A 12494-nucleotide genomic window follows, 5' to 3' on the forward strand; every position below is an offset into this window, starting at 1 on the left:
GGGGGGGGGGGGGTCGCGTGTGTGCATGTGTGTGAGTAAGGGAAGACAGGTCCCTGGGGACAGGCGGGGAGGATACTGCGCTCTTGGGCACACTGCCAACACTTAAACCAGCGTAGTGTAAGATATCTTTCACACTATGGGCTTGATGAGGGTCCACGGCTGTTCAGTATGCTTCCAATAAGTATAAGAAATGTTCCAGGAACGAAAATGGACTTCTTCAAGAATAAAATACACGATTTCCTGCAAGAAGTGGCGGACCAACCGGGCTGTAGTGGATATGTGGGCCTGCAGGCCTCCACAAGCAACAGCCTAGTGGACCAAACTCTCACAAGTCAAGCCTGGTCTCAGGCCGGGCTTGGGGAGTAGAAGAACTCCCAGAACCGCATCAACCAGGTACAATTCAGGTACAATAATAGGATATTTGGAATTACAACAGAACAGTCGTCACAATAAGATGTATTATTGGCAGGTATTTTGAGTGGTGTTGAAGTGACATAACTATTATATGAACTGTGTTATCTTGAGGTTATTTTGAGATGATTACGGGGCTTAGCGTCCCCGCGGCCCGGTCCTCGACCAGGCCTCCTTTTTGTTACACATCCCCAGGAAACAGCTCGTAGCAGCTGTCTAACTTGTGTACCTGGGAGCGTGTGTACGTTAATGCATTTAGAAAATGTATTTCAAAATGTGAATCAAACTAGTTACTATCTTAAAAGTCATTCGTGCTGGAGCCGAGAGAGTCCTAGAGTCTCTTGATGTACAATGCTCAGGATGAACCCAGTCCTAGTACTTCATTATACGCCTAGTTAATATTACTTCTAACTGTCTTCTCATCATCCGTCATATATTTTGTCAGTATCTGTCTTGCCGCTCTAATGTTAAACCTCACTTTGTTTTGACAATATGTCACCTTCCAGATTGTTAACTAAAGGTCACTTTATGCCTAAATTGTAAGTGTGATGTACAGTGTTGTACACATGTTTAGTGCAGCCAGTATTGTAATGATGTGTGTAAGTTGTCACCATAAAGTTTGTGATGGTGATTATCTTGAGGTTATCTTGAGATGATTTCGGGGCTTTTTTAGTGTCCCCGCGGCCCGGTCCTCGACCAGGCCTCCACCCCCAGGAAGCAGCCCGTGACAGCTGACTAACACCCAGGTACCTATTTTACTGCTAGGTAACAGGGGCATAGGGTGAAAGAAACTCTGCCCATTGTTTCTCGCCGGCGCCTGGGATCGAACCCAGGACCACAGGATCACAAATCCCGCGTGCTGTCCGCTCGGCCGACCGGCTCCCATGTGTGATGATGATAGTGTCTGCGTGCTGGTGTTGTCTTGTATTTGTTTAGGTAAACTTTCCCAATTCATTAATAGAGTTTTCGATTTGATTTGGTTATGGGAACTGGTTATTAATTCTCACTTGAATTATTCCATGAAAGAGCATGAGTGTGTGAGGTCCAATCCCCCTCAAGTCTTGTCTCAGTCCGCCTCCGCTCAAGGGAACTCAGGGGAGGTTACCTTGAGATTACCTTGAGGTGCTTCCGGGGCTTAGCGTCCCCGCGGCCCGGTCGTCGACCAGGCCTCCTTATAATCCTCCTCCTTATAACCAGGGAGCTTATAATCCTGATACCTTGCCAAGGTATAGTGGCAACTCTTCCCGGCAACATCAGGTACAGTAGAGGAGGAGGAGGAGGAGGAGGAGGAAGCAAGGAGACTGAGAAAGCCATAGAGGAGGTGTTAAGGACCGCGCTCTGGACATAAAGACTGCCTCCACCGCCCCGGGTGCTGCAGCGCCGGCCACCACTGCCTGGAGTTAGTATGCAGTAAAGTTGAGGCGGCTGTAGATAAGGTAGTAAAGTGTCGTGGATGTGTTGTCAGGGCCATCTCCACCACGGCCACTGACTCCCTCTGACTGGCTCTGCTCCTCTGATTGGTCTCAATGGCCACTGACTCCTACTGACTGCCTCAGCTCATCTGATTGGTCTCAGTGGCCACACTGACTTCCATTCATGAAATTTGGATGGACATTAGGTGAAGTATGAGTGGGCATGGGGTTAAGTATGGGTTGACGTAGAGTAAAGTATGAGGGACCTTCAGTGAAGCATAAGGTAGCCACACACACAAAGGGTGAAGCATGGGGAACATGGGGAGCAGCATTGGGGGAACATGAGGTACAGCATGAGGGGACATAGGGGGACATGGGGTGCAGCATGGTGCACATGGGATGCAGTATGGGGGGGAGACATGAGTAGTGTTATTGAAGCCGTAGACAGTCCTTTTTAGGCTCTGGCGACAGTATGGGGGACAGACTGTGTTTTCTCTGGCGCAGCTGTGTCCCTATTGTCGTCCCTTTATCCCGCCTCATGTCTTTCTGAATGTGTATCTCGTAGTCTCTCTCTCTCTCTCTCTCTCTGTGTCTTCTGTCTTCCCTGTGTCAATTTGAGTCTCTCCGTGTGTCTGTGAGGTGGGCGCTGTGTTTGCCCAGCGTAGATCACACGCCTGGCTAGTCTCCCACTGTGTTTACTCCTCTAATCGCCTGGGCTAAGTTTCTGTAGGTTTGTCTGTGTCTTTCTTCTGTTCCCCCTCACCGAGATGGTCATACTGACGGAGATTGATTACCCGAGAGGACGAGTGTGTGTGTGTGTGTGTGTGTGTGTGTGTGTGTGTGTGTGTGTGTGTGTGTGTGTGTGTGTGTGTGTGTGTGTGTGTGTATATATATATACTTACAAACGTGCTTACAGAAAAATGGGTTACAGCATTGGTTACATGCCATTGGTTACAAGGGTACATGTCACAGGTTGTCGAGTTCCTCCAGCTCCTCAGATGGGCGGGCAGGAACCATGGATACAGTTGGCATGTCCTCTCTGGATCGCCACACTAAGCTGTAATTATTTTTATCTACTTCCGTGTTCTGTAGGATATCATTATAATTATCCCGAGCATGCCAGTGCTCGTCAAATGATCACATGGCTCCTATATGACTAACTAGCAGGCGAGATGGGTTTTTTTTTTTTAGTGTCTCATAACTAGCTTACGACGCAAACTGTGTAACCATAATTTCGGAAAACCTTACTTTTAAAGAACACAATAAAATAGCTATCACAACTGCAAGAAAATGAAAGGATGAATAACAAGAACCTTTCAAACAAGAGAGACCAGTGACAATGTTTAAGACACTAGTGCTCTCTAGGGTGGAGTATTGTTGCATAATAACAGCCCCATTTAAAGTGGGCGAAATCGTTGACCTGCGGATCGTGCAAAGATCTTAATCTACCCGAATCCTCTCAATAAAATATCCAAACTGTTTAGAATTTTTAAATCTGTATTCCCTCGAGTGCGGGCGGGAGAGATATATAATAATTTACACTTGGAAACCCTAGCTCTTTTATACGCAATAGATGTCCCTTCATATTGTCTAGGGTAGTTGTGTAAATGACCAAGTACCTAAATATGTTAATATATATATATATAATTTTTGCTTTTGACTCGGTGAGGGTGGGAGAGTTCTTGAGACAGAGGCGACTAGATAATATGCGATAGAAAAGTGAGAAGGGAAGAGGGAAAGAGAACTGGAATGGGAAGGGGCTGGTTTTTCACACCTAACGTGTGTGTGTGTCATAGTGTGGGCCCCCAGAGCACACAAAGTGCACCTGACCTCAATTTATCAATTGCTGGATAAAGCACGTGCTGTTTGGGGGTGTAGCTACACCTGCGGTTGCCGTGAGGTGAGTTACAACACAGTGGCCGTGGTGGTGACGGCCGTGGAGTAACTCACATACACCACGACTCCTGTTCCGTACTTGTAGTAAGTCCCATTGACTTCGTTACGTATTAAGCATTGTCAATGCCCGTATGCCAACCCAAGCATGTGATGGCAAGCTCCATGTGTCCCCTGTGATTACTGTGTGTTAGGAGCAGTGCTGAGTAATAGGGGGGGGGGGGGCATTACAGTGCTTAGTGAAGCTGTTCCTTCAGGAGTCATAATATTACAGGGATTTGTAATGGATGTAATTGTATTACATAATGCAACTCTTGTATTATAGGAGTTCAGCTGGACTAACTGGTCCCTCTCTTCTGAATAGATTTGTATGGTTACAGGTGAAGTATAGAAATTCCCTTATATTAATGTTAAGTTTTATTGAATAAACTTGTTAAGAAATCGGCACGTTTGAAAGAAGCCTTCTCCTGTATGGGGGTATTGACACTCCCTTTGTTTATCCAACAAATGACTCTGGTGCTTGTCATATATAACTGTAAATTATCTCCACGACTCCCCATGATTCTCCCAGCCTGAGTTCTGTGCAGGAAAACCCCACGACCCAGATCACAGTCATTTTGATCACCTGAGGATGGCCATCCACTGCTAGGGGGGGGGGTCACTCCTTCCCTCCCTGGCTTGACCGTAGTCTGCCTCTGCTCTGGCAGTCTAACTGTTTCTAGGACAACTTCTGCTGGCGGTCTGCCCCTAGTCAACACTGACAGCAGAGCTGGTCCGAAAATAGTTCAAACCTTCAGCGAGGAAGGGGGGGGGGGAGGGAAGGGGCAAGGGGGAGGGAAAAAGTATTTTTTTTCGGTGGAGTTTCAGGAAGGGGGGAAGGGAGGGGAGGGGAGGGATGGGGAGGGGGGGGGGATCCTAGAGGCACCTAGCTTAGTGTCTGTCCCCTGACGGATCTTGTCTGACCTAAGCCCCCCCCTCTTAACCTTATCCTACCTACACCCAGGGTAGGATAGTGCCAGGGATGGCACTGTTGACACTGTGTGTGTGTGTGGGAGGGAGGGAGGAAGATGGTGTACACACACACACACACACATCAAAAGTGTCAGGAGGTAGTAAACAGGTTTATCCCGGCCCGACAGGAAAAAACCGAGACGCAAAAAGAAGACTCCGTGGTTTAATAGGGCATGTATGAAAGCAAAGGAACTGAACAAAAGGGCGTGGAGGAACTTCCGAAATAACAGAACACCAGAAAGCAGAGAGAGAGAGATACCAGAGAAGCAGGAACGAGTATGTTAGTGTGAGAAGAGAAGCTGAGAAAAAGTATGAAAATGATATAGCTAATAAAGCCAAGACCTAGTAGTAATAATAATAAATAATAATAATGATACAGAAATCACATTAACGTGATATATATCAACGAGAAGATCCACTAGGACAATAGGTGGGCGCGAACCTGCGTCCCGAAGATTGCCAGTCGTGTACGCTACCACTAGACCACCAAGAGATAACATCATACAACCGGATTTCTACAGATAACACACAGGAAGTCTGGAGGTCCCTACTGAAGCCAGTCCAAGTGTGTAAGTGTGACCCACAAGCCCTCGAGCGGGAGGGCAGAGTGATCCCAACTTCAGAAACACACAGAAATATCACTAATGTGATATACAGTATATCAATGGGTCAAAATATTTTCTCATTGTTATGTATCAATAATAATGATAATAATAATGCAAATGGTGAATCGTATTTCCAGCCTGTATTGCAGTATATTTAATGCCTGTATTGCAGCATATGTTGCGGCATGTTCCCAACATTTATTCCCACTGCTACACGGTCGAGCTGGAATCCAGTTAATGTCAGTTATGTTCCATTTACCAAACATACGAGGCACTAAGATATTTTCGTCTCCGCTGTTGACGTGTGGCAGTCTGTGCCGAACGTGTTCCATTCCCGACCCAAAATTCGTTAGTTACAAACTTATTTCTGATCGTTTGTGACCGTCCCGTAGTCCAGGCTGGTGGTGTTCCAGACGAGGCAGAGACACGTTTTATACTCGTATAGTCGGCATGTCGCGGTGTTGCGGCTTCTTATTCCTGACTTTACAGTCTCTTCATCATCTTCCTCTTCTTTATTTTCCACTTTAACTCTCGTCTAAGTCACTTTTCTACCTTGCGGGAAGGGAGGTGGGGTGGGGGAGGGGGGATAGGCATTATTGTGTACTCCGACAGGAGAGTGTGGCCGAGGGATAGGAGACAGACTAAAAACATTCCTCCCTCATGTGGCTGGGATGAACGAAGATGTAAGATGTGTTGCAGCAGGTTTGTGGAGCAGGTTTCCGGGCAATGTGGATGACGTGTGGTCGGTGGAAATTGTTGGATGTAAATGTTCAGAAATGTTCCCCCTTATCCTTCCCTCCTTGCAACTCCTCCGGCGGTCTCAGACCCAGGCTCAGACCCAGTGGTCTGAACCTTTCAACCGCGGACACCACCACCAGTGGAAGGGGGGCGGCCCGGGCCACCTACGCTGAAGTGGCCCAGGCCACCTGACCGCAGGTATAGGCCAGACTAATTGTTTCGGGCCAGGCATTGTGTCCGCGCTCCTCGCTAATTGCTTTCCCTTTGAAATTACAAATAATGTTTTCAGCCATTTTTTCCATTCGTTGACATGAAATAGCGTACAAAAGTAATTCTGAAAACGCGTTATGCGTCCATTGTAGTTTAATGTGATTGTTTTTGTTGTTATTGGGTTTTATGGCTGTTGTCGTTGATATTAGTATTAGGCGCTCCTGGGGGCGGGGTGGGGGGAGGGAGGGGGCGTGGGCGGGGTTTTGGGTGGTGGGGGGGGGGAGGGGGCTGTGAGGGCACAAGTGCCAGAACTGGGATCATAATAAACATATGGAGTGTGTGTGTGTGTGTGTGTGTGTGTGTGTGTGTGTGAGTGAACTAGTGTGTGTGTGTGAGTAAACTAGTGTGTGTGTGTTAGAGTGAGCGAGTGTGTGTGTGTGTGTGAGTTTAGAATAGAAGCATCGCAGAAGGAATGAACCTGCCATGGTACAGGGACAATAGTTACTACTAGCGGGAGTAGTGGTGTGTGAAGGAGTAGTAACCTTACCCAGGTCTCCGGTGCACCTTGGCCTGAGTTTACAAAAAATCCCCGAAAATGAGCAGCAGAAATGGTCAATCTGAGAACCGTATATGTGACACTAAGACAAAAAAACATAGAGTAAAGAAGGGAAAGGAAAAGATGTGGAGTGTTGGTGAGACGGAGGAGGGAGGAGAATGTCTTGAGATGGTTCGGTCACGGTGAAGGAAAGGAGGTTTCCCTGCTGTCGGAGTCAATGTATTCCAGTCAAGTTTACAGCAGAAAGATGAGAGGAAAGTGAAGATTGCCAGTCGTGGAGTGCGAACTCACCTAGTTGTGCTTGCGAAGGTTGAGCTTTGGCTCTTTGGTCCCGCCTCTCAACTGTCAATCAACTGGGACAGTGTGTGTGTGAGAGAGAGTGAGAGACAGAGAGAGAGAGAGAGAGAGACAGACGGTTTCACGGGGTCAACACTACCTAACAGAAGCCACTTAAATGTGACAAAAAACCCATGGTGTAAGATTCGATTTTTTAGAGTGAAGGACAAATATGGATGTTGTTTACGTGTGAGGGGGAGGGGGGTCCGGTGTAGGTGTGTAGATCCGGGGGTGTAGATGCGGGAGAGGGGGGAGGTGTAGGAGTGGGGTCCTGGGCTTGGGAGATGGGGGGGTGGGGGTAGGGGGGGTTGATGGGTAAGTGAATCAAATGTGCAAATCATTCCACTGCAACACTTTCAAATTCAATTGATCAAATGTTACACTATCTGCACACTTTATAAACATTTCAGTTGATTTAAATATCCAGAACTTTGTCAGTCTTTAGAGTAAGTTGTTCAGTAGTTGAATCAATGATGCTGGAAAATTGTATTTAAAGACTCTAAATGCGTGTTATCTCAGGGAGGGGAAAAATGTATCGACTATGGATCTGTCGTGAGTTTGTTTTGGTGTGTGTAATATATAGGAACCTCTTGTAATGTAACATTATTGTAGGGGAGTAGTCCTGTTTACACCTGGTGAGAGACGAGAGGAACCCGAGGCACCAGGAGTCTTAGGTCACTGGGGGTCATGTGAACTAGTTTCAAGTGTCTGGACGAATGAGGAGACGACAGGTATTGCACCAGAACGATCTGATATGTACAAGGTGTAGGGGCCTGGGAGCAGCAGCTCGACCTGCAGGTACAATCTGGACACTGTGTGTGTCCCCCCCAGACCCACCTGGCGCCCGTGGGTGCTGCTTCGCGCACCCGGGTAGAATCTCCCTCTGGGGTGATCCGTCCTCCGCCCCCAGACGACACTCCTCTATCTATTGTCCTCTCCGTGTCTCTTGTTATTATTGTTCTTGGTGTGTGTGCGAGGGCGGGGGAGAGGCGGAGATGCAAGAGGGATATAAGGCGTTGATCTGTTGCCTGCTTCCTGCTTCCTGGTCCTCTTGAGTCACAGTGGGCGGGAAGGGCCGTAAGCGGGTTCCTCCCTTGTTAAAGAATGGCAGAGCTGTGTTAGTGTCAACGGGAGCGTGCTCGTCATTAGTGAGGGGGGAGGGCGGAGGCTGGGACCGGTGGAGGGGGCGGAGATGCGGGCTGGGAGAGGCGGAGGGAGAGGGGTTGAGAGTGGGGGGAGAGTTGAGGGAGGGGAGGAGTTGACGGCGGTAAACTGACAGGAGGAAGGGAAGGGAATTATCAGCGGGAAGGTGCCAAAGCCATTACGACTATATAGCACTGGGAAGGGGGTCAGGATAAGGATTTGGGATGTGACAGTGGGAAGAAATGGTGCCCAACCACTTGGGACGGTCGGAAGGATTGACCGCCGACCTGCATGAAGTGAGACCGTTGCTCTACCGTCCAGCCCAAGTGGTTGGAGTGCGGCGAAGGAAACAAACCATATATAAAAGCCACAAACTATACAAAGCCAAGCACTAAGCAGAAGAACAACACTATACGTCGTCCACCATATGTTCAGGCAACCCATGAGCCCCTCGGAGCCCTGAAGCCATACTGAGAGCGACGCTACAAGAGCGAGCCATCAGGGTGTGGAGTACGATCGAAATGTAGAAGACCCAATGTTAGAGAGACGCACCACTTCCACAGCTGGGGCCCAAGAGCTTTGGTCGACTCGAGGGAGGACAAGACTCACAATACATATTCCCAAGATAAAATGCAGACCAGAAAATACATTTCAAAATTATAAATGACCCCCACACAAAAGATGAAAACATGTGCACCAGCATGTGGGTGGGTATATGTGTGGCTCCTAAACATCTGTCAGCTGTTGACTCACATATTTGTTTAGGTTTAGAAGAATCTTGAAAATACAGCTTTTTTTTTTTTTAAAGAAAGCTCAGCTTAGCTACCAAACACAAATGCCATGGGCGCCTGGTGGCTCAGTGGAGAGCACTGAGGACTCTAATCCTGGGGACCGGGGATTGATCCCCGGCGACGACGGAAAGCAAATGGGCAGAGTTTCTTTCACCCTGATGTCCCCTGTTACCTAGTAGTAAATAGGTACTTGTGAGTTAGACAGCTGCTACGGGCTGCTTTCTGTGTGTGTGTGTGTGTGTGTGTGTGTGTGTGTGTCAGAGAGAATGTATGTAATAGATATAATTGGAGGAAAAATATATTGGCTAGAAAAAGGTGGGGTCCAAGAGCTAACAGCCCGTTTCTGCAGGCTCAAATAGTAAATACACTCGCGGGAGGATTAACTGCGAACCCATCCATAACTGTTCACCCAGTAGCACTTGGGGACCTGGAAGTAAATCGCCTGTGGGGGCCGTGTTCCAGGGAACGAGCTGTGAGAAGGGAAAGCTTCGGCCTGCTTGCAGGTGTCAAGCCGTCTGCTCCTGCGCCCACTTGTGTAAACCAAAGACAATGCACCAAACCGAGCTGAGACCAGAGTAAAAGACCTACAGTGTATTGTTATAAATGTCTATGCAGGCGATGAGTCACAATAACGTGGCTAAAGTATGTTAACCAGACCACACACTAGAAGGTGAAGGGACGCGACGACGTTTCGGTCCGTCCTGGACCATTCTCAAGTCGATTCCCCTCATTATGTCTTTACTGAGAAAAACAACAACAATGCAGAAGTTCATCACCTACGTTCCTGTAGTACGTTAATTAGATGCAGCTCCTAGTGACGTATGCTGACAATGTGCTGTTCTCTCAGCATCAGCAGTAACAGCTGAGATGCGCTAACAAATACCTTCCTTTTCCCCTGCTAGCAGCAGTAACAGTAGCACAGGAGTAGTTGCAGCTGTCAATGTGGCATAAGTAGTACAGTATTAACAGTAGCATTAGTACGAACAGCAGTAACGGTAAGGATACTGTAAAAGTATAAGTAACAACAGCAATGGGAGTAGCATAAGTAAGGGTAGCATTAACACAGCAGTCAAAGTACCATATAAGTAAGAGCAGCAGTCAAAGTAGCATATAAGAATAGCAGTGAAAGTAGCATATAAGAACAGCAGTGAAAATAGCATATAAGAACAGCAGTGAAAGTAGCATATAAGTAAGAGCAGCCAGTAAGAGTTGGTGTAGGCTAACCGCATCCCGTGCTCCCTTGTCCCACAGGTGAACGGGGCAGTAACCGCTCGCGGGCCACCACGCCCCTCAGCCACACCTCGGAACCCGAGCTAGCGGACCCGCCCTCTCTCCACGACGCCGCCCACGCCCACACGAACCACGCCCTCGCGAACCACGCCCACAACAACCTCTCCCACTACCGGGGCCAGTACGCCACGCCCTCGACGGGCGCGGGTGTGGCAGGAGGTGGGGTCGTCGGAGGAGGGGAGTCGAACCCGGCTGCCGTGATGAACCAGTTGGGGGCAGGGCACGGACACTACTACCAGGAGATACCCCAGGGAGGGCTCCATTACGCTAACCACCTCGATGAATACGACTCCCCGGTGCTCAAGGGGGGTCGTAAGTTCCCCCCGGGGCGGAGAATCCCCGCGGGGGGGTCGTCGTTGTCGTCGTCGGATAACAATTCCGACACCACCTACGCTGAGAGCGACATCAATTCAAGTCTGAGAGCCAAAATGGCCGCCCTCGATAATGGTGAGTCAATATCATAGATTTTGAGAAATATATATATATATATATATATATATATATATATATATATATATATATATATATATATATATATATATATATATATATATAATTAGTATATTTTGGTAGCAGTTTTTCTTGCAAACATATGTTGTTGAATATGACCGAAAGGGTAAGATTAATGACTCTAAACATGAATCTTCTCAATATTTCTTATGTTTTTCTTCACTGTCGGAGGGGGAAGTTGAAAAATTAACTCTCCAAAGTTCATTTTCACACTTTTATTTTTTAGTCTGACGCCTAGGGATGTGTTTTGCAAGGTCACTCCTTACATTCTCAAGGTTAATTTATGTTGTTGTTTTTTAAGATTCAGCTGTTCGGAACCAAAAGTTACAAGTAGCACGGGGTATGGTGAGCCCGTAGTGACACAGGAGCTGGAGTGTAAAAGAACCAGTAGATGGATGGCATAACATAGGGGATCCTGATAGGGTGTTACATATATCAACATAAACAGCTCATGTTCTAGTGGCAGCTTGTGTTTCTAAGGCAGGGTCATTGGATCCTGTCTCTGCGTTGACTCGGGGTTTGAAGTGGGTAGAATGTAATTATGCTGTTAACTGGTTGTTGTTTGCTGGTCTTGACTTTTTTGATGCCTAGGCGTCAAACAAAAAAATAAAAGTGTGAAAATGAACTTCGGAGAGTTAATTTTTCAACTTCCCCCAACAGTGAAGAAAACTATAAGAGATATTGGAAAGATTCGTGTTAGACTCATTAATCTTACCCTTTAGGTCATATTCAACACACAACGCACGGCTTCATCTCCCCCTGTAACCATATTAACTAGTGTCTTCATTACTGTAACCATCTTCATCATCTACTCATCTACCCATCTACCCCTTCTAGGCAGTCTGCACATTCTGGGGCTCTCAACACTTAACATTTAGAAAATAATATGCTGCATGAATATTAGTGAGAATTAAATTGATCAAATCTTTTAAAATATTACAGTTACAATGAAGCAACTGTATGAAATCAACGTTGAACATTTCATCTCCACCGTGTTCACGAAGGTTGGAATTGGGTCTGATTTATCTTTAAGGGGGTATTGGGGGGGGGGGGCAACCCTGACTGCATATGTTCGTCCCCTTCCACCAGCCGGTCACCCTGCAATATTTTATCAGACTAGCCCCAAGCATCTGGTCTCCAACATTGGACAGACAAGCAGATAGATGGGATACCCGGCGGTGGCCCGGTCTCCCACCTCCTCCTATCCCTAAACTTCCCATCTCTGCCAATCTCCTCCCCCCTCTCTCCTCTTCCTCAACATCCCTCCCCCCCTCTTTCTTTGCTCCTTTCATTCCTCTTCCCCTCTCCCCGTCAACTCGTCTCTCAGCACAAACACATTGTAACCTCCATGATATCTTCTCAGTTGTTACTTCAACATAACAACATAGGTAACAACATAATAATTGCCTTGTTGGAGTGTTATGGACAATTGAATTACTCTCCGGAAAGCAAGACCCCCATATCAGCCTTCGTAGGAGTCGCTGAGATCCGGGAACAGCTGGTATGATCCTTCTTAAAATGGGGGTCCACTGGGGGGGCCGACCCCCCCACCGACTTAGGACAGTCACATACCACCCATGTGTCTTCT

At 47.4% G+C, this 12494-nt stretch overlaps 1 protein-coding gene across 1 annotated transcript in view; it reads left to right on the plus strand.

The window, feature by feature from the left end:
* The window catches only part of Ten-a (tenascin accessory), a gene marked incomplete in the record, with an annotated part of 418622 nt that overhangs the window by 246774 nt on the left and 159354 nt on the right, over positions 1-12494 (plus strand). The window contains 1 exon segment of the mRNA XM_069310940.1: positions 10358-10843. Within this exon segment, the coding sequence (XP_069167041.1) occupies positions 10358-10843 (486 nt within the window).

Source organism: Procambarus clarkii, chromosome 68, assembly GCF_040958095.1.
Source record: "Procambarus clarkii isolate CNS0578487 chromosome 68, FALCON_Pclarkii_2.0, whole genome shotgun sequence".
NCBI classification, from domain to species: Eukaryota; Metazoa; Arthropoda; class Malacostraca; order Decapoda; family Cambaridae; genus Procambarus; species Procambarus clarkii.